Source organism: Hyaena hyaena, unplaced genomic scaffold (genome assembly GCF_003009895.1).
Source record: "Hyaena hyaena isolate Hyena2069 unplaced genomic scaffold, ASM300989v1 scaffold_94, whole genome shotgun sequence".
NCBI lineage: Eukaryota > Metazoa > Chordata > Mammalia > Carnivora > Hyaenidae > Hyaena > Hyaena hyaena.
In genome coordinates, this window is record NW_024080726.1 from 2,323,336 (window position 1) to 2,345,112 (window position 21,777).

The 21,777-nt window shown below is 54.9% G+C and overlaps 1 protein-coding gene across 3 annotated transcripts; it reads left to right on the plus strand.

The window, feature by feature from the left end:
- The first annotated feature begins 207 nt into the window (after positions 1-207).
- On the plus strand, positions 208-21,115 carry LOC120233597 (solute carrier family 2, facilitated glucose transporter member 5). 3 transcript variants are annotated; one of them, XM_039234924.1, is made up of 12 exons: positions 208-282; positions 528-611; positions 9,246-9,344; positions 9,872-10,032; positions 12,483-12,607; positions 15,291-15,443; positions 17,694-17,819; positions 18,629-18,739; positions 19,193-19,294; positions 19,613-19,688; positions 20,160-20,287; positions 20,386-21,115. In XM_039234924.1, exons 2-12 carry the CDS (start codon positions 579-581, stop codon positions 20,592-20,594), a joined length of 1,323 nt encoding a protein of 440 aa, XP_039090855.1. In that variant the 5' UTR covers positions 208-282; positions 528-578; the 3' UTR covers positions 20,595-21,115. The 3 variants fall into 3 exon arrangements, with proteins under 3 accessions (XP_039090855.1, XP_039090857.1, XP_039090856.1); XM_039234926.1 differs by lacking the exon at positions 208-282 and adding an exon at positions 17,914-18,101 and having other exon boundaries at positions 425-611; XM_039234925.1 differs by lacking the exon at positions 208-282 and having other exon boundaries at positions 425-611; positions 18,645-18,739.
- Positions 21,116-21,777: the final 662 nt, after the last annotated feature.

Here is a 21,777-nt window from a genome sequence, read left to right on the forward strand (position 1 = left end):
GATGACTATACACACGTAGCATCTTTAGGCCACTCGGTTCCTTACAAAGGAAAAGAAGCTGTGAGCCGGCGGGGCCTGCTTATTTGAGCAAAAGCTGACACTCTCTGGGAGACATCTGCCGCAGGCTTCCTGGCAGGGATCACCTCTGAGAAGCCTCTAGTGACCCGATCTCTTGCCCTCGGGTCACCTGGAATGGCGTGGGGCTGGTGGCTTTCCACGTGCTGGTGACAGAAATAACCTTGGGGCCACGCAGCGCCAGCCTGACCCACAGAGGCTTTCTCAGTGAGGAAGCCCCGGGACCGCCCCGGTCAGGAAGGCTGGGTCTGCAGTCCCGGGGGGCGGGGGAGGGCGCCCACTTGCTGAGCTAAACCCCAGACATTGAACTCAAAAAAAAAAAAAAAAAAAGGGAACGGAAGACACACCTCTGACTCCCGAAAGGGTTATTGTGTCCCAGGCTGGCTGTAAAAATGCTATTGGCTACGTCTCTGCGGCCAAAGTGCAGCCAGAATGTTTCTGTCTCCATTCAGAGCATTTGTTATTTTGGCTGAAAAGAAGTAAGCGGCACTTTCAGGGCAAGGATGGAGCAGCAGAATACCATCAAGAAGGAAGGGGTAAGTGCCCCCCCCCCCCGCCCCGGGGAAGGAGCCTAGAACAGTCTGCTCAGCATTGCTGGAGGGGTAGGGGGGTGGGGGGGGTGGGGGTTTCTTGGGAGCTCCGTGCAGGGCAGGACCGTTTGAGGGAACCTGCCTCTCAGAGTTCACTTGCCCAGGGACTAGCGGACAGACTTACAGACATTCCAGTTTAGAGATTGTTTGGGGGATCATTCGACTGCAACAGCCTTGAAAAGCACCTGTAACCAAATGGAAGAGACGCAGAGAGTTCACGGGTCCCAACTGCCTTACCTTTAAAAGCTGGAGGTGAAGGGATTCTGCAGCCAGCAGCAAAAGCCCTTGTACTTTTTTTTTTTTTCTAGCGTTTATTGTTGAGAGAGAGACACACAGAGTGCAAGCAGGGGAGAGGCAGAGAGAGAGGGAGACACAGAACCCAAAGCAGGGTCCAGGCTTTGAGCCGTCAGCACAGAGCCGGACGCGGGGCTCGAACACCTGAACCGCGAGATTGTGACCGGAGCCAAAGTCAGATGCTAAACTGACAGAGCCACCCAGGTGCCCCTGTTTGTAACATGTTTTTGGATTTGTTTTGATTTGGGCTTCGGAGCGTTTTCATTGGGCTTTTTGGCAAGTAACACGGCTGGGCCAGCGTGCAGAGAAGGTGGGCTCGGTAAAGAGCGTTCAAGACCCGAATCAAATTCAAATCTGTTGCGGATTCCCAGCCTTTTCGATGAGAGGCTCCCTTGTTTTAGAGACAGATTTTCCTGGACCTCGTCTCTGCTTCCCCCACTCCCTTGATTGAGGAAAATGCATGATGACAAAAAGATAAGAGTTTATTATGAGCACTTCAAAGGGAGTTGTGTTTTATTCATCACAACAGCAGTTGCTTGTATTTAGGGAGGCGGAGCTCTATTCGTGCAAGTTATTATTTAATCCGTCCTGGATGGGAGACCATTTGCACTGGCAGGTTGAGAGCATGCTCCGAAGCTCGTGGGTTCAGAGCACGTCTCAGAGGCGGTTTCATTCCTGCTCCATCCTATTCTAGCCGTGGGAACTTGGGCAAGGTATTTAACTGTTCCGTGCCTCAGTTTTCCCATCTGTAAAATGGAGGTAATAACCATACCACCTCATAGCGCTCCTGGAACAAATTAAGTGAGGTAATGCATGAAATGGCACATAGTGATTCCACCATAAATGTTACTACTTTCGATCATCCTCCCGAGCAGGGCACTAATGACATTTGGGGCTGGACGGGTCTTTGCCAAGGGGGACTGGCCTGGGTAATGCCGGACTATGAGCAGCACCCCTGATCTCTACTCATTAGCAGCCAGAAGTGCTCTCGTCCTGCGAGAACTAGAGCTTCCGAGGTTACTGAGCGCCTTCACAAGGACTTTGCTGGACTCTCGCGACAACTAGGAAAGTGTCAGACCATGCGAGTGTCGCCCCTCTACTTTATAGGAAAGGGGCTATGAGGTTACAAGACTTCGGGGCTGGGGAGTCTGGAGAAACCCTGGTGTGATCTGTGGGTACCCCCAGGTGAGGCTGCAGAGAAACAGAAAGACCCCTGCAAGGTGCTCCCTGCAGATAAGGAATCCATCTCGAAAGGAGATGATTAAAATGGTCACATGCAAAAGGCAGGGGCTGATTACTTGTCCTCAGAGGAGGGCAGCCCCGTCCAGGGCCAGGCGGGATGAAAGCACCCCCTTCCTGGCTCCCCGAGGGCAGACCTGCCCCTTTGGACAGAAGCCAGGACACGTGCTGGGCTCCCTGAGGAACGTGACGGCTGCTGTGAGTCTGCAGGTCATGAAGGGAGGCCCATGGGGGGGGGGGAGGGGGGACTTTGGAGCCCAGGGCAGCCTGCAGACAGCGGGGCTGTACGGCTGATGGGAGGGGGTGCAGCTTTCTGTACCCCCCGTTGGCTATGTGACCATGACCTCATTGGCCTTTGGGTTCCTCATATGTAAAAAGACCAAAATCGGGGCGCCTGGGTGGCTCAGTCAGTTAAGCGGCCGACTTCGGCTCAGGTCATGATCTCACGGTTTGTGGGTTCGAGCCCCGTGTCGGGCTCTGTGCTGGCAGCTCAGAGCCTGGAGCCTGTTTCAGATTCTGTGTCTCCCTCTCTCTCTGACCCTCCCTGCTCACGCTGTCTCTCTCTCAGAAATAATAAAAACATTTTTAAAAACTTAAATAAATAAAATAAATAAATAAAAAGACCAGAATCTGACCAGTGCGCATCAAGGACTTTCTGCAGAGAAAAAGTACTCTTGGCCTGGAGGGGGGAAAACAGATGAGGGAAAAAAATATGCCACGTGTTTTAGAAACTGAAAACGTCCTTTTTTTTTAAGTTTGTTTTTTTATTTACTTATTTTAATACTTAAAAAAACTAAATGTTTATTTTTGAGAGAAAGAGAGAGAAGGGGGATCCAAAACTGGCTCCATGCAGACGGTGGAGAGCCTGATGCGGGGCTCAAACTCACGAACCAGGTGATCATGGCCTGAGCTGAAGTCGGAAGCTTAACCGACTGAGCCACCCAGGCGCCCCACGTTTATTTATTTATTTTTGAGAGAGAGAGAGAGAGAGAGCGAGAGAGAGAGAGCAAGCGCCTGTGGGGGAGGGGCAGAGAGAGAGAGAATCCCAAGCAGGCTCCATGCTGCCGGCACAGAGCCCGATGTTGGGCTCAAACTCACGATCCATGAGACCATGACCTGAGCTGATATCAAGAGTCAGAAACCTAACCGACGGAGGCACGCAGGCACCGAAACGCTTCCTTTTGGGGGTGTGTATCCATCAACAATGCATCGAGCTTCATGGAACCAGTAACTTCCCTCTGGTTTTATCACTATGCATAGTGATGATAGCAGACCGGTGTGGAGCACTTTCTACAAGCCAGGCGGGGCTCAAGTGTTTTTCTTAGAGCTCATTTTCTCAGAACTCGTTCATTCTTCACCTCAGTCCTATGAGGGCGGAGTATCATTGTCCCCATTTTACAGGTGAAGGAGCTGAGACACAGAGAAGGTCAGTGACTGGCCCAAGGCCACACAGCCAGCTGCAGGAACGCAGGACCTGATGGCAGGCTCGAGGGCTGCCCCCGCTGCGCTCTAAACCACCACGGCCCCAGGACTAGCCCTTCTCCTCTGTCCCGTCGCCCCACCTAAGCCTCACTTTCTGTTTGTGAACTTTGGGATCAGTGGTGTGAGAAAGTGGCTCAAAGAGTTAATAATTCATGAGAACTAACTTCTCTGGAGATGGTTGCGTTCTAACGGAGATTACCGACGGCGGGAATGGATGCTAGAAGGAAATTCCCAAGGGACTGGTTTGGGCGGGGCTCCCTTTTCCCAGCGGCCTTGAATGACACTGTGCTGGGGAGGGCGGGCCTTTAAGGGGGCTGTTTTACTAAGTCTCAAAAATGTGCTCAGCGTTATGAAACAGGAAGCCAGTTCACCGTGGGCCTGAGGAATGTGTGATTCCTCCCGAAAGCATAGCTGAGTAATAGCTCCCCTCGGCCTCCGAGGAGACACCCCCCCTCACCCCTCCCGGGTCACATCTGAAGGCCACTGGGCCACGTGTCATTTTTAGAGGCTGCTGGGTGGCCTGCAGTCCTCATGGGCCCCTTCCTCTCCCTCATGCCCTAATCTAGCCCAGTACTAAATCTTCTTTTTTTCTCCCTCCTGGAAAGCAAAAAAGAAGAAAAAAGAACGCTTAAACCCTGGCTTTCTTTTTCTGCCTTTTAAAATTAGAACCTTTGCTGAGGCTATAACTCACAGACCAGGCAATTCACCCCCTGAAAGTATGCAGTTTGTGTGAAATATACAAACGTGTATTTGTGGAGTTGAGCAGCCATCGGCCCGATCAAGTTTAGAGCATTTTCACACACACACACACACACACACACACAGGACCCTGTACCTACTGGCAGGAATCCACATCTCTCCCCAGTCCATCTGCCTCCTGTCTCTGTGGACTTGACTGTTCTGGACCTTTCACGAGGATGACGCAGGCGGGAGGCGGTGTCTGTGACTGGGTCACGCACACCACAGCACGCATCCGTCGCCACTTTGTTTCCCTTACGGTCAGATCACATTCCCTTGGAAGGAAGTGCTGCCCCTGCTGACACATTCGTCGGTTCACGGACAGCTGGGTGGCCCCTACTTTGGGGCCGTTAGGGAGAGCGCTGCTGTGAACACTGGGCTCGGGGGTTTGTGTGAGCGTATTTTTACCCATCTTGGGTGTGCACACCTACGTGTGGAATCGCTGGGTCACACGGCTCCTCTGTTTAACTCTGTGAGGGGTGGCCAGGCTGGCCTCCAAAGCGCGCCATCATGCGTTCCTTCCCGCCACGTAGGGACCCTCCAGTCTGCTCCCTGTCAACGCTTACGATTCTCTGTCTTACTGATTTTACCCGCCCTGGTGAGTGAGAAGTGGTATCTCATTGCAGCGTTGGTTTGCATTTTCCTGGTGGGGAGGGTTAGGGGGGTAACGGGTCCTTTGCTTTTACTCCCTAAATGGTCCTCCAAGCTGGTGCTTCTGCCCTTGCCCCTCACCCGCGCCCCCGTTCTCTGTCCCTTCCGACTCCTCCTCTAAAGCACGTCTTCTTTGTAGAACTCGTTACAATTACAGGTATTACAGTACAGTTACAGCTCACTTAAATTATTAAATTATTGTGTGCTTTTTTAGTTTTAATTGTTTCCTTTTTTAAAAATTTTATTTGTTTATTTGAGAGGGAGAGAGAGAATGAATGCCAGCAGGGGAGGGGCAGAGAAAGGGAGAGAGAAAGAGAATCCCAATCAGGCTCTGCATCACCAGTGCAAAGCCCCACACGGGGCTCAATCTTATGAACCGTGAGATCATGACCCGAGCTGAAACCAAGAGTCAGAGACTTGGGGCGCTTGGGGAGCTCAGTCAGTTGAGCGTCCGACTTCGGCTCAGGTCATGATCTTGCGGTTCACAAGTTTGAGTCCTACATCGGGCTCTGTGGTGACAGCTCGGAGCCTGGAGCCTGTTTCAGATTCTGTGTCTCCCTCTCTCTCTGCTCCTCCCCCACTCACACTCTGTCTGTCTCTCTCTCAAAAGTAAATAAACATTAAAAAAAAGTTTTTTTAAGAGTTGAACACTTAACCAAATGAGCCACTCAGGCACCCCAATTTATTTTATTTATTTAATTTTTTTTTTTATTTTTGAGAGAGAGAGAGAGAGAGAGAGAGAGCGTGTGCTGGTGAGCTATCAGGGAAGGGGCAGAGAGAGAGGGAGACACAGAATCTGAAGCAGGCTCCAGGCTCTGAGCTGTCAGCACAGAGCTGGATGCAGGGCTTAAACTCAGGTACCATGAGATCATGATCTGAGTCAAAGTCAGAAGCTTAACCAGCTGAGTCACCCAAGCACCCCCAGGTTTTCATTTTAGAGAAAGAGAGTGGAGGAGAGGGGCAGAAGGAGAGGAGAATCTTAAGCAGGCTCCACATTCAGCACAGAGCCCAACGCGGGGCTCCATCCCACAACCCTGGGATCATGACCTGAGCCAAAACCAAGAGTCAGACACTCAACCAACTGAGCCACCCGGGTGCCCCTATTATGTAGTTTTTTTAAATGTCTGCCTTCCGCATTGGTGTAGCATGGCGCCTGGACGGTAGTCAGCTGTCAGCCACTTTGCTTGATGGATGGAGGCGTTTGGACCAGTGTGGTCAGTGAGAACCTACCCAGAAGATCTTTGAAACCCCTGACTCTGGTGGGTCTACAGAGTGTGGCTGCGTCTTGAATTCAAGGAGGAAGACAAACTTTAGATGTTAAATCGCACGCTCTGTGCTTAGAGGCTCTCTCTGCACTCTGAGTCCTTTCTGATGATGTTCATGGGACTCATGAAAGTACCCACGGCCGCTGGCTGTCCATGGGGCCCAGCAGCGTCCCCTATCTTGGGGCACCAGCCAGCTCCCCCGCAGAGCTTTGCCAAGGACTTCAAACCATAGGACCAAGCAAAGTAGGAAGTGGTCAAGAAGGAGTTGCGCTTGGCGGAATGAGTGAAGCCTGTTGTGTTTCTAGTTAATTGTTTACCTGGAAGAGAATCAGAAGAAGAAAACTGTTTAGCAGTTTTCTCCTTCTTTCTTTCTTCCTCATTCCTTCCCTTTCTTTCTTTCTCTCCCTCCTCCCTCCCTTCCTTCCTTCCTTCCTCCCTCCCTCCCTTCCTTCCTTCCTTCCCTCCTCCCTTCCTCTCTTCTGCAAAATCAAGCAATAGAACGGTCACAGGGAGATGATCTTTGTTTTGTTCTCCACCGTATCCCCAGCACTTAGAAGGATGCCAGGCTCACAGCGGGTGCTCCACAGGTTGAAGGGAGTGAGTGACTGAGTGAGTGGGTGAGTGCCCGGAGCGCTCTGTCCTGCATCTCGAGCGGGGGGCGTGCGTGGAGGTGCGTACTGACGCACCCCTGCCTTTAGAAGTCACAGGACAATGTGCCAGAGGCCCCGGAACCCGCTTTCTCCCCGGGGTGCCATCACCCCTACTTTGTCACCTGCACCCCCACGCCGGCTCCAGGGGATGGTGGGGACTAAGGGAGACTGGAAACCAGAGCCCACGGCTCTGCTCTTACCTTCCTTACCAGAAACTTCCTGCTGAATTAATCATCTTTTAAAATGTTTGTTAGAGAGACAGAGGGAGCTGGGGAGGGGCAGAGAGAGAGAGAGAGAGAGAGAGAGAGAATCCCAAACAGCCTCTACACTGTCAGGCCTCAGTCCCACGAACCCTGAGATCCTGGCCTGAGCCGAAGTCAAGAGTCAGATGCTTAACAGACTGAGCCACCCGGGTGTCCCTGAATAACCACTTGTCAATTTGTTTGGTGGAGGGAGGAGGAGGAGGAGAAGGTTTCACTTACCGGGGGCTCCTTACAGGTCTCGCTCCTGCTGCGCAGAGGGTTAACCAGCGAGTGCTCCCTGGAGCACCTCAACAAGGCAGGAATGACTGCCGGCTGCCTGCCTGCCCCGCTCCTCACTTACCTCTTTAGATTGGGGGGGGGGGGCGCCCAGAGGAAGACCTGAGGTCTCGGCTTGCCGGTGGGGCGAGGGCACGTGTTCCCTAGGCGGGGCCTCCATGGGAATAGCTTCCGGGAGCCCCGGCCAGGCCTCAGTCAGTGGATTCACCTCCGCGGCTAATCACTTCCATAACTGCACCTTGCAACAGCTCCGAGGGAGTGTTACGGCCTCTCTGAAGATAAGGAAGCTGAAGATTGTGGCAATGAAGCTAGAAAGTGACAGTGGACACAAGGGAGATAAAGCCTGCAGATTCCAAGGGAAACGCTTTTTTCACTTCTGTTTTTCTCCAGCTTTTCACGACTTTGCTAATGACGTTCCTCTTGTCATCAAAAAAGATTGCCTTATATGCATGTTCAGTTTCCTCATGTGCGGAAGGGGGATAGGATCACAGGATGCATGTGTGTGAGAGTCCCCAGAAATCTGTATTTAAATGTTTTCCCAGGTCGCCTGGGTGGCTCAGTCGGTTAAGCATCGACTCTTGATTTCAGCTCGGGTCATGATCTCACAGTCTGTGAGTTCGAGCCCCACATCGGGCTCTGTGCTGACAGTGTAGAGCCTGCTTGGGATTGTCTCCTTCTCTCTCTCTCTTTCTCTCTCTCTCTCACAATAAATAAATACACTTAAAAAAATTTTTTTTTCTCACACTGCCTTTCGTCTGTTACAGCAAAAGTCCAGAGGCTAAAGGAAGTTAATCAGTGACCCTAAATAAACAAGCAAAATTTTCCCGTTCTGGGGCGCCTGTGTGGCTCAGTCAGTTAAGTGCCCAACTTCGGCTCAGGTCATGATCTTGCAGTTCATGAGTTCGGTCCCCACATTGGGCTCTGTGCTGACAGCTCAGAGCCTAGAGCCCGCTTCCAATTCTGTGTCTCCCTCTCTCTGCCCCTCCCCCACTTGTCCCTTTGTCTCTCTCTCTCTCTTTCTCTCTCTCTTTCTTACAAGTAAATAAACACTAAAATTTTTTTTTTCCCATTCTCTCTTCTCCAGTTTTTAGGGGACTTTGTGTTTCAGGCAGTACTGAGTGCATTTGCTACTGTCAGCAAATACAGCCGCGTGTCGGGAATATTACAGGAAGGATTCAGACATTACAGTGTTGGAGGAGATGACCCTTCCGTGTCTTTCTGACCGGGTGGTTCTCAGGGGCCATGCTCCTACCCCCGCCAATCAGCGTATCGGATATTTGGCAATGTCTGGAGGCCTCAGGAAGGGCAGGGATGGCCCTATGAAGCATAAAGGACCGCCCCCAGGGCAAAGAATGATCTGGCCCTAAGTGTTGGGGTTGAGAGAATGTTTTTTTTTTTTTTAAGTTTATTTATTTATTTTGAGAAAGAGGGAGAAAGCACAAGCAGGGGAAGGGCAGAGAGAGGAGAATCCCAAGCAGGCTCTGAGCTGTCAGCATGGAGCCAGACTCGGGGCGGGAACTCACGAACCGCGAGATCATGACCTGAGCCAGAGTCAGACGCTTTCCGACCGGGCTAGGTGGTGGAGGGTAGGCATGGGGAGCACTTGAAAGACTAAGGGTCTTCAGATTCTCTGACGTCCTTCTAGAAGACTCGGGGGTGAAGTAGGAGTTCCCTTGAAGCGCAGCTGCCTTCTGTGACCTCAGCCGGGTCCCTTCTCCGCAGAGGCTGACGCTTGTACTCTTCCTGGCAACGCTGATAGCTGCCTTCGGGTCATCCTTCCAGTATGGGTACAACGTGGCCGCCGTTAACTCCCCTTCCGAGGTAGGTCGCTGGGGTGCGTGAGACGCCCCCCACCCCCTGTCAACGGGGAGGGGGGTTGGAGCAGCCTGTGGCTGGGCACGGCCACCGAGGCGGCGGCGAGCACACGCTGGCGCACACAGTGGGTCTGCAGGTGACAGGGAGAGGGAAGGACCTACGAGACGCGCGGCGCAGGGCCACGGGGATGACCGCGGGGCCCCGGCCTCAGCTTCCCACTGGCCTCGGGGGTGCGGCTGGGGGCTCCGGTCTTCTGCAGCCTCGCGCTCCCCAGACGAGTCTGGAAGGTCAGGGGTCGCGCGGAGGACTGGAGTTAACAGCACCCTGGGCAGTGCGCACAGCAGAGGCGGGGTCAGCCCTCTCTGAGGCGCCCTTGCTAACTGCTGCTCATACATCCTGGCCTCCCTCCCTTCGCTCCCCTGACTAGTATGGGTTCCTGTGGGCCCCGGGCACCCCCGGGCGGCCCGCCAGCTTCCGCGCTTGTCTGCAAAGCCAAGTCGGCACATGGGTGTCTGCTCTGCTCTGTCCTGCAGTTCATGGAGGCATTTTATAACAAGACCTACTATGAGCGAACCAACAGCTACATGAGCGAGTTCGTCTTGACCTTGCTGTGGTCTGTTTCCGTGTCCATGTTCCCCTTCGGAGGCTTCATCGGGTCCCTCATGGTCGGCCCTCTGGTGAATAAACTGGGCAGGTAAGGAGGTGGACTTCCAGCTCCTGTAGCCCCCAGACCCCGTCTGTTCAAACCCCAGGCCCGAAGCTGGAATCGTTTGTTTGTGAAACTGGGTAATAACCGCCCGGGGTAATTTCTGATGCCCGAAGATCAGCTTAAGAAGACAGATGTTGACCTGGGGGTGCAGTCAGGGTCTGGGGTGCGCAGGGGGCTGACGGGCTCGACGGGCTCTGGGGCAGAACATGCTTCGGATGTCAGGACTCCCCCTCTCTCTTCTCCTGCCCGGCAGGTTTTTTCTGTAACCAAAACCAAGTTCTGTACTCTTTTTTTTTTTTTTGCCTTTATTTTTTTAAAGATTTGTTTTAGGCTTATTTCTTTATTTTGAAAGAGGGTGCACGGGAGTGGGAGCGGAGGAGGGGCGGAGAGAGAGGGAGAATGAGAGAATCCCGCACTGTCAGTGCAGAGCCCGATGCCGGGCTCGAACTCACGAATCGTGGGATCATGACCCAAGCCAAAACCAAGTGGGATGCTTATCGACTGAGCCACCCAGGTGCCCCCCTTCCCTTTTTTTTTTTTTTTTGCCTTTAAAAGAGTCAAACACCAGATAACATGGCCAAAATGTCAATCCCAATGTAGATTACAGCACAGTGTTCTTGAGTTCTGCCTCCCAAACTAACACAAACTCACCGCTCTGTTCTTTCACCCTGGGATCAAGTAATGGGCACAATTTAGCCCAAATTAAATGTCTGTAAAATTCTGAAATGGCTGAGATTAATATCAGACACTAGACTGAAATCCTGTAGACCCAGGACACCTCTCACGGTGAGTGTTGTGAATGTCAAGGGCAGGGCTCATATTTGAGCCTAATTCCAGAAACATCAGAGATTCTAGTTGCTGTATTTGATTCCAAAAAAGGTCCTTAAGACTTCACACCCCCGAGTGTAAGATCCATGGGCATGAGAGAGGCCTGGTTATGAACAGTGTTGAAGAGCCCCTCCCTCCCTGCCCTGGGCAGACACACAGACCCTGGGTAAGATCTCTTCTTGGCCACAGATGTCGTTAGCTTGAGAATCGCGGCCAGAGCCCAGTGCCTTCTCCAATGTTTTTCAAAAAGAGTCTGAAAATAGCAACATACAACCTCTGGTTTGGGATCCACGATCCTAAGGGCTTCCTGGAAGGTTGGTGTTAAGCTCAACTGTTCTCCCTGGGGGCCCCAGGGGCCAGGACATCAAATGAGGTCACAGATCTGCAGGACCAGTGTCCTTGGAGTGAAGGACTTACCTTTTTGGTCCACGGAGGGAGCAGACAGTCTCAGGTCCAGCTCTCTGCTTTAGAATGTGACAGATTTGGGGGGGGCACCCGGGTGGCTCAGTCAGTTGAGCGTCCCACTTGGGCTCTGGTCAAGACCTCGCAATTTGTGAGTTCAAGCCCCGTGTTGGGCTCTGTGCTGACAGCTCAGAGCCTGGAGCCTGCTTCACATTCTGTGTCTCCCTCTCTCTCTGACCCTCCCCTGTTCATGCTCTATCTCTCTAAAAAAATAAACATTTAAAAAAATGTTTTTAAAAAGGAATGTGATAAACGTTTGTGGTTTTCTTAAGGATCTGATCCTGAAATAACAGTAGCAACCAACAGTTGACTGATGGGTTCCTACCTGCCAGGCTCTATCTTGAAAGCTTTTAGGTTTGTTAACTCCTCTAATCCCTATAAAAGCCCCCATCCCGTTTTTCAAAATGGGAAAACAAGGCACAGACAGATACTATCACTTACCCAAGATTATACAGCTGGGAGGAAATTTCACCCCTGAGCACATCTGAGTAACTGTTATATCAGGCAAGTATCTTAATCTGTTGCTTTATTTTTAATCATATCCATAGTATTTTTTTTTACACAAGATGTTTAAACGTTCAAGTGGTCAGATTTAACTCTCATTTACTATTTTTGCTTTTTTGTGCCTGAAGACAGCCTGCCCTACCCGAAGTCCCAAAGATAGCCCTCTGTGGTTTTAAAAATAATGTTACAGTTTTGTGTTTCCCAGATAGATCTGGCATTTTATCTTGCGTGGTGTTTAAACATTGAAATATTTGCAAATATTTCGTTTAGGGCTTTTCCATCTACGTGATTAAGTGGGGCTGGCCTATGCATTCCTTCTAATGTCTTTACCTGATCTGGGCTGGAAGGTTACACTAAAATCATGTGAGTTTATGATTTCCAGAACCCGTCAGTATATGGTAGAGTATGCGGCCCTGTTCCTCTGCTCCCCACGGCTGACGTGCTCCATTGTGCTCATCTCCGTGGGCTCCCACGGAGAAGGTTCCCACAGCAGGCTGTGCACTTGACCCTCATCAGTCTCAGGTCACAGCGTCAAGCAGCTGCAAAGCCCACTGTTGTCACCGGGCAGACCCTTGGCGAACATCCGTTAAAACAACAACCGAACCCTCAACCCGAACTAACTGAGATTTCGTCCTCTGCAGGAAAGGGACCTTGCTTTTCAACAACATCTTTTCCATAGTGCCCGCGATCTTAATGGGGTGCAGCAAGGTCGCCAGGTCTTTTGAGATGATCATTGTGTCCAGACTTTTGGTGGGAATATGTGCAGGTAAACAATGCTACATGTGCTACCACTTTGTGACTTAGGATGACAGAGGAGTAGGGGGAGGAGGGGTGGGCGCCAGGGTCTGGATCGTTCTGGAACTTCCGAAGCACATACACACAAGCTATTCCTCTGCCCTGAAATAGATGCTGGAGTCTGCGCATCTCGGATGCAGTCAAGGGCCGAGCTTCACTGTGAAGCTTCCTGTAAAGACAGCTGTTCCGCGAAAGACAGAAATACAGAGTCCTATTCACAAGGGCACTTCCGGTCCCTTCCTTCATCTCCGTGTTTTCTAAACTGCAGGCGGGACCAGTGAGTGGGCGGTGGCCCCTGATTAGTGAGCAGCGTTTTCCTTTCCTTTTTTTAGGTTTATTTATTTATTTGGGGGGGGGGGGGGGGGCAGGAGGGCAGAGCCTGAAGCGGGGCTCAAACCCACAAACCAGGAGATCATGACCTCCTGAGCAGAAATCATGAGATGCTTGACTGACTGAGCCACACACGCACCCCAGCATTTTCCTTTTCTAGGCAGAGTACAGACTGTGTTGTGTGTAGCAGAGGTAAGGACAGTCTTCTGAAATGTGTTCCGGGGATTTATCTGTACATGTGGGTGAGAACCAGGTTGCAAATGTAAAATGTGTTTCTGTATTTTTACAGTGGGTTGTGGTCAAAAAAGCATGAGAAACAATCTAATGTACGAATCCCTACTATCACAACCTGTCAACTTTTTTTTTTAATGTCTTTATTTTATTTTGAGAGACAGAGAGCGAGTGGTGAAGGGCCAGAGAGAGAGGGAGACCAGGCTCTGAGCAATCAGCACAGAGCCCGATGTGGGGCTCGAACCCACGGAACTGTGAGATCATGACCTGAGCCAAAGTCAGACGCTCAACTGACTGAGCCACCCAGGTGCTCCTGGAGTTACTTTTAAGACAGGTTAGAGGTTGCTTCCCACCAGCATGAAGGGGATCCCATCTCTCAATAACCTCCTGACGTTTGCCTTTTCGATTTTGTCCCTGATCAAGTGAAGAGGTACTTGCCACCGAGAAGTGCGCCCCTCTGTCCCGGCCCTGGATGGTGACCATGAGCCTGCCCCTGCTTCTTATCAGCTCTGTGGGCCCTAGGCCTGTGGGGTCTCCCCCACCTCACCCCTCCCATCAGACTTCTAAGGGCTACTCTTTGCTCTGACAACTGGGAAGAATTGGTGTGAATGGACAGCAAGCCTCTTTCAAAACACAAAGCAGGTATCTTTGGGTAGAATCGCAGAGCTTGAACATTTGGCTCTCCGGAGTTTCCCTCCTATCTGGATGTCATCAAACACCCTCCTGTTCCCAGCAGCTCTTACCCTCCACGCGCCCCACACTGTTCCCCTCGGCCTCCCTGTGGCCAGAGCCTCCTTAGACACTGTCCTTCTGAGCCCCAGCCCGACTCGTGACTGGGTGTACGATACTAGTAACGACCCACCCGACGTTTGTCCAAGATTCTCAGCCTCTAGTTGGGCTTTTGGGAGAATTAAATAATATATGTGACAATGCTTTGGAGCCTATGAAATTAGGTTCTGCCTGTTAAGAGGGTCATATTCCAGTAGATGAGAAAACTTAAAAGTTGAAATATTGGGAGTTTAGAAACAGTGTAGACATTGTAGAATCCGAGGTTATCGTTATTCCACGATATATAAGTGTGGAATGCTTACAGATAACTAGAACTTATGCTTCGATGTCTATGTATGTATCTGTGCGTCAGTTTCTTATGCAACACACCTTCTCAGAAGGTGAACTGCTTGGCAGGGGTCCTTGGCCTTGTGTTAACAGATTCCCCTAAGGAGCCAGAGAGGGAGAAGGTGCCAGACCACACCTGGGCTTTTCCCTCTTGGGATCAAGCCAGTCAGGAGGGAAGACCAGGGGGGCCTGGATGGCTCAGTCAGTTAAGCGTCTGACTCTTGATTTTGGCTCAGCTCATGATCTCACAGTGTGTGGGTTCAAGCCCTGCATCAGGCTCTGTACTGACAGCTCAGAGCCTGAAGCCTGCTTTGGATTCTGTCTCCCTCTCTCTCTACCCCTCCCCCACTCATGCTCACTCTCCTTCAAAAATAAACAAACATAAGAAAGAAAGAAGAAAGAAAGAAAGAAAGAAAGAAAGAAAGAAAGAAAGAAAGAAAGAAAGAAAGAAAGAAAGGAAGGAAGGAAGAAAGAAAGAAAGAAAGAAAGAAAGAGGGAAGACCAGAGGTCAGGCCACCTGTGTCCCCTGTCCCCAGTGACATAGTTTGAAAAGCAAGGGTGCTTGTCCATGAACTTCCTTGGTCAGACTAGTTTCTCTTTCCTTACAGTTTAAAGGACTAAGCATTAAAAAAGGTGTTGGCTTACTCTTGCCATTTTGAGTGAGTTTCAGCCCAACTCATGTGATTGCTGGATGGGAATGAATATGTTTGAGGGGCACCTGGGAGGCTCCGTCGGTTAAGCATCTGACTTCGGCTCAGGTCATGATCTCACAGTTCCTGGGTTCGAGCCCCGCGTCGGGCTCTGTGCTGACAGCTCAGAGCCTGGAGCCTGCTTCAGATTCTCTGTCTCCCTCTCTCTCTGCCCCTCCTCCTCACTCAAAAATAAACATTAAAAAAAGAAATGAACGTGTTTGAAGACAGAGCCTGTCCCTGTCAGACGAATGTTTCCTGATGGTGTTTTCCCTTCAATCCTGCCAGGTCTGTCCTCCAATGTTGTGCCCATGTACCTGGGAGAGCTGGCCCCCAAAAATCTGAGGGGGGCCCTGGGGGTGGTGCCTCAGCTCTTCATCACCATCGGCATCCTTGTGGCCCAGCTCTTCGGCCTTCGGAGCCTCCTCGCCAACGAAGAAGGTGAGCTCCAGATGCCTCTGGGTGCCAGGCCCCTTTGTGCTCTGGCTGGATGTTCCTGTGAGCCGCACTCTCCTCCCCAGTCGGCCGGCTGTGCTCGCCTGGCCGCCTGGTGCTGGTGTGGTATCTGCACAGAACGGGCCCTGAACAAGGTGGCGGGGCCCATGTAGCTAATGTTTTCCAGTCCCTCACAGGACACAGATGAGGGGGTTTAGAGTGAGCAGGAAGGGCCGTTGTCTGAGCTTCTGGCTCGCTTGGTGGCTGTCCACACAGGGGCCCGGGGCACGGTAATGACCACAGCCAGTGTGCTTGAGGCCTCCCGCCTGGGCCTGACTCACGCCTCCCTGCAACGCTGCTGCCTATGGGGGGGGGGGGTGCTCTGTGACTGACCTATTCTGTAGACCAGGAAAGGGGGAGCCCCCTAGGGGTGAGATGGTGAGTCTCAGTGCAGGTACCAATTCCAGACCCTGACTCTGGAGCCTCACCGCCCTCCTTGGGAGCCCAGGCCCCGCACACAGGAAATGTAGGGTGACTTGTAACTGTCATCGCTTTTGCATGACTTCCCTCCTGGTCCCAGGCATCTCAGAAAGGGGAATCACCATTAATGGTGACACCAGCCCAAACATATAAAGTGCTTATTGTGGGCCAGGCAAAGATGAATTCCATTTAATCCTCCAAACAGCCCTGTACAGCAGGTGTTATTATTATACCCATTTTCCAGATGTAGAACCTGGGGCATAGAGAGGTTGGATAACATGTCCAAGGTCTCATTGGGACACAAATCCAGGTGGCTTGGGCCTGGCTCCATGTTAAATGACCACTGTCCCCCTTCCAGTGACCATCATAAGGAGCAGGGATCAGGGCAGGGGGTAACTTCCTGTCTCCCAGCAAAGGTACCTGTACACCTGTCAGACCCGGGGCCGTCACAGAGCCCCGGTGTCAGTGATGTGCCTCTGGTGTGCCCAGCGGGGGGGCCTCAGAGCGGCCCAGACTGGGGGAGCAGGACCAGCCTTCCAGACGTGTGTGGACGGGGCAGACCTGCAGAAGCTCCCTGCCACGTTCAGGGAACCACAAATGTGTGGATTGCATTTGTCACTCCATCCTTTACGGAGACCATGTTGCCGGCGGTGTCCTTCCTCCGGACAGAGCGTGGAGGGCGGGGCTTGGCCTTTTTCTCCAGCTCAACCCCCCGCACTGAGTACCGGGTGCTCAGAGAACAAGGAAGGAAGGAGAGAACACTGGCACCAGACCAGGCAGTCATGGTGCAGAGGTCGAGAAGAAGTGCCGGTCTTCTCGAAAAGCAGATGGAAACAGGGTCTGGGTTTGGCAGTCTGGGGTCTCCAAGAAGACTCTCGGTGTGGGGGGTGGGGGAAGGGGCTGGGGCCAGAGGGCAGTGGCCCAAATTGGAGGGAAGCTGGTACCCGCTGTAAGCTGTGCAGGGCAACTGAAACAGGGTCCGGGATTGGCCAGGCCCTGGATTTGAGAGATGGAGGTCAGGAAAAAGAGGATCCAGCCGGCAGAGCGGTGGGCAGGGCAGACGTGGGCCTCAAGCGTGGCGCTCGTGTTCTTAGGAGGAAGGGCCAGAGGCTGAAACACGACCTGAAGAAGATGATGTCCACACATGAGGCTTTTCTTGGTTTATTCCTCTCCCACGTCAGTAGCGAGACTCCCTGGGTGTGCGGAGCCATGGCCTGGAGTTTGAGTCCCCGACCACATAATACTTCTTTATGAGTCCCCAGGGGAAGCCGGAGGCCTGCTGCGGGCGCCTCAGCCATGGCCTCCCCTCCCCCAAAGGAGGCCGCTGTGTAGACATTTCCCATCATCTCATCCTTGCACCGCTTTCCATGGTTTTGGCTTTTTTTTTTTTTTTTTAACTACTTTTGCAAGGATAGCGTTAATTTTCCGTTCCCGGACTTCATCCGATTGGAGCACACGCATAGACCACGGCCCGACCCTGTTTCTGGGCCGGGCTCCGGCCGGGCTTCGAAGGGCGCGGTTCAGAATTCCACTTACGTCTACGCCGTGGCTCCTGTGGCCCGTCTCCCGCCGTGGACTCCGACGTTGGTCGGTTTCCGTGTCTGTAATCAGCGCGGCGCCGACCCTGCGGGACCAGGCGCCCCGGCGGCCCCGGCGGCCTCGGGGCGCTGCGTCGGGCACGGGAGGGTGTGCCCGGTGGGGGACGGAGTGGCCGGCGGGGCGGGGAAGGCGGCTTGCCCCCCGGGCGGCTCTCACCCGGGCACCGCGCCCTCGCAGGCTGGCCGATCCTCCTCGGGGTGACCGGGGTCCCCGCGGCTCTGCAGCTCCTCCTGCTGCCCTTTTTCCCCGAGAGCCCCCGGTACCTGCTGATTCAGAAGAAGGACGAAGCGGCTGCCAAGGACGGTGAGGCTCTGCGCTGCGGAGGGCGGGGGGCGGCGGCGGCGTGGCCCCGGGAAGCGGGGGCCCCCTGAGCCGGCGCCCTGCTCCCCGCCCTTAGCGCTGCGGCGGCTGCGCGGCTGGGACGACGTGGGCGCCGAGCTGCAGGAGATCCGGCGCGAGGACGAGGCGGAGCGGGCGGCCGGCTTCGTCTCGGTGCTGCGGCTGTTCCGCATGCGGTCCCTGCGCTGGCAGCTGCTGTCCGTCGTCGTCCTCATGGGCGGCCAGCAGCTGTCGGGGGTGAACGCGGTACGGCCGGGGGCCGGGGGCCGGGGGCCGGGGGGGCGGTGTCTCTTCACAGGGGGGAACGGGGTCCGGGGCNAGCCTCCCCCAGTGCCTAGAACCAGGCAGGTGCCCCAGGAATGTTCCAGGGCCTGCACGAGCCCCCAACTGTCTCCCTTGGGGTTCTCTGACCTCCACCCAGAGCCCAGGATCGCCCAGATGCCCCCAAGGAGCTCTGAGACTCACTAACTATGGGATCGTCCTGGAGTCGGGCCGCGGCTCCGGGTTGGGTGCTGGGGGGTTGGTGCTAACTGTGGGATCATCCTGGAGTCGGGCTGTGGCTCGGGGCTGGGGGCTGGGGGGTCGGTGTCTCTTCACAGGGGGGAACGGGGTCGGGGCTGGGGGGGGCGGTGTCTCTTCACAGGGGGGAACGGGGTGGGGGCTGGGGGGCGGTGTCTTATCACAGAGGGGAAAGCGGTCAGGGGCTTGGGGGTCAGTGTCATCATCACTGGGGTGCCCTGAGCACCGCACCAGCCTCCGGGGGTGCCTTGCAGATCTACTACTACGCAGACCAGATCTACCTGAGGGCGGGGGTGAACGCGAACCATGTCCAGTATGTGACAGCGGGCACCGGGGCCGTCAACGTGCTGATGACCATCTGTGCTGTGAGTCCCCCGCCTGCCACCAAGGACGGAGGGCATCGTGGGGGTGGGGGTGGGGGGACCCTAGCTGAGGAAGGAGCGGATCTGAGGCGGGGACATGCCTCTTGGTCTCCTCATCTCCAGCCTCTTGTCAAACGACAGCCTGTCTCTTGTGGGGGGTGGGGGGAGACAGCCTGTGCCCGCCCCCAAAATGGAGACCCCTGCCCTGCACTCTGGAAGCTTCCACCGTGTGAGGTGGCTCTTCCCCAGTCTCTTCCGTGTATGGTTACCACCTGTGTCAGGAGCAAATGGGGCCCTGGACGGGGCAGGGCGGTGGCCTGCTGGGGACCACACACACGGGCAGCCGCCCCTTCAGGAGGAGCCTGGGGGGTGGGTGGGGGGACTTCCTGTGAAGGCGGCTGTAGTCGCAGGGGTGCGGCCTCCTGTCCAGCTGGCCCTCCGCGCCCTCCCCTGCAGGTGTTCGTGGTGGAGCTCCTGGGCCGGAGGTTCCTCATCCTCCTGGGCTTCTCCGTCTGCTTCGCGGCCTGCGGCGTGCTGACGGCTGCCCTGGCCCTGCAGGTGAGGCGGGGGGCCTGGGCGGCGGCAGGAGCGCCCCGGCCGTCCCCTGAGCCCTCACTCGCATTGTAAGGAAAGAGACCAACTTGACCTTTTAGCAACTGCGATGAGCCAGACGCCTGGGGACCGTCTGCGGCCCCGGGAGCCCCCACCTCTAAGCCCACCACCCACTTCCGGCCCATTTTCCGGAGGCATCCGGGTGGCACGGCCTGCCAGGGAGCCAGGTGCCCTCCTTCCCCGGCCGCCCCCCTCGCGGGGACCCAGACTCTCCCCCTCGGCCCCCACCCGGTCGTCAGATCCAACTCTGTGCTCTCCCCGCAGGACACCATATCCTGGATGCCCTACGTCAGCATCGCCTGCGTCATCATCTACGTCGTGGGACACGCCCTGGGGCCCAGTATGTCCCCCAGAGCTGCTCCCTCTGGTGTCCTTGCCTCCTCTCCTGCACCGTCAGCCTTGGAAACTTCTGGCTCGAGGCCCCTGGAGAGGCCTCTCCCCCCCCCCGCAATGGCCTCTCCCCCTACCTTCCTGTCGCGCGGGGGGGTTGGACAGAGGGCAGTCAGAGTGATCGCAGTAAAGCGCCCTCGCCAGGCAGGTTGCGGCAGGCTGCCCCGTGTGACCGGCGCAGAGAGCCTTGCAGGTGACCCCGGGCCCCTTTTAGGGACATCACAGGATGTCACCCGTGGTGCTGTATTCTTGCTGTCGGCCTTCTCGCGCCGCTTCTCAGCAAGCCCAGGGATCCCGGAGACTCCCCGCTCCCTGGGCTGGTGCCTCGGGCGCCCATGCACAGCGGGCTTCCGGGACCCTTGGCGGGCTTGACCTGCTTCCAGAGAAGACAGCCCCCCTTCTTTCCCCTCTGCCCCCCAAGGTCCCATCCCCGCGGTGCTCATCACGGAGATCTTCCTGCAGTCCTCGCGGCCGGCCGCCTTCATGGTGGGGGGCAGCGTGCACTGGCTCTCCAACTTCACCGTGGGCCTGATCTTCCCGTTCATTCAGGTGAGTGCACCACCCCCCCGCCATCCCATGCACAAAATCCTCATGCAGTAAAGGGAGAAGCTTTTCGAGAAGGCGACCCCCTCCTCCCCTTCCCACAGGCGGGCCTCGGAGCCTACAGCTTCATCCTTTTCGGCGTGATCTGTCTTCTCACAACCATCTATACCTTCCTGGTGGTCCCCGAGACCAAGGGCAAGACCTTCATGGAGATCAATCAGATTTTCACCAAGATGAACAAGGTGTCAGAGGTGCACCCGGAGAAAGAGGAGCTGAGGGACTTTCCACCCCGTGCTCTGGGGCTGTAACTTGAGAGCAGGAGCCTGCCCAGAGGGGCTGCGCCAGCTTCCCTCCCGGGCTTTCGTCCTGACCCGCGGCCCTCTGTGGACACGAAGGACGAGGCCCCGTGCGGGCGGGAACGCACTGGGACTGTCCGGAGGGCTCCGGCGCCGCCTCTCCCCAGAGGGCCCCCACCAGCCCCGCGTCACCGGGAGCAGGTGCCCTTCACCGCGCTGGGCTCCTGATAACACCAGTGACAGCGATCATCCGCGTGGTGGCGAGATGGGAGGAATCACATCCGGCCGGAGGAAACAACTCTTCTGCAATCCGTGGGTCTTCTGGGGACCGGAGGCCTGCGTGCAGGGAAATTCTTCCTCCTGCTGGATCCGTCTCCGGAAATACCTGGACAATGTGCCATCTAAGAAGCTGGGGAGCAGGTCCCTGTGGAGATGTTAACGGACTCAGAGCTCGTTAATCCTGAATTATCTTGCTGGAGGACAATGAATGGCGTGGCCTCTGAATGCCCAATAAAGCACATATGATCACTTTTCACAAGACGCGCTTCTTTCCTGTGAACAGGTAGAAGACAGCAGCAGGGAAGGTGTGTGGCGGGGTGTCCCTGTTCTTCTGAGCAGTTCGATGGCACTGGAGCGTCAGCCCCTCGAGGGCCCGAGCTCGGCCGCTTTGGCTTCTCCCGGAATCCCACTGCCTGGACCAGGCCTGGCGTACGGGAGGCACTCGGACAGTATTTGCTGGAAGGGGCGAAGCAGGAAATGAGATGGTTACAAAGTTGTTGTTTTTCTAAATATAAGACTGAGGCTCCTCTGCATGTCTTCCGGTGCATGGCAGACACCGGGGGGTCCTGAAGGTGAGGCCAGGAGGGGAGCCCCCCCCAGCCAGCGGAGCGGGAGGATTTTCTTAGAGATGTGCATATGCGAGGGACGGGGAGGGTGCAGATGAGAAGATGAAGGCTTCGGGGGCATGGGGAGGAAGCGGAGGGCCCGCCTGCTGTGAGGCCACGTTGGCAGGATGTGACATCTGCTCCCTGTCCCCAGGGTGGGGGAACCAGAGCCTGGACTGTGGGGAGGGGGGCGGCGGACAGAGGTGGGTGTGGGCGCAGCTCTTGTGGGGGTGGAATGGGGCTCCCGCGGGTGATGAGCTAAACAAATAACTTAGAGGAGAAGCGAACAGTTCGCTGCTGTGGTCGGACCACCCTG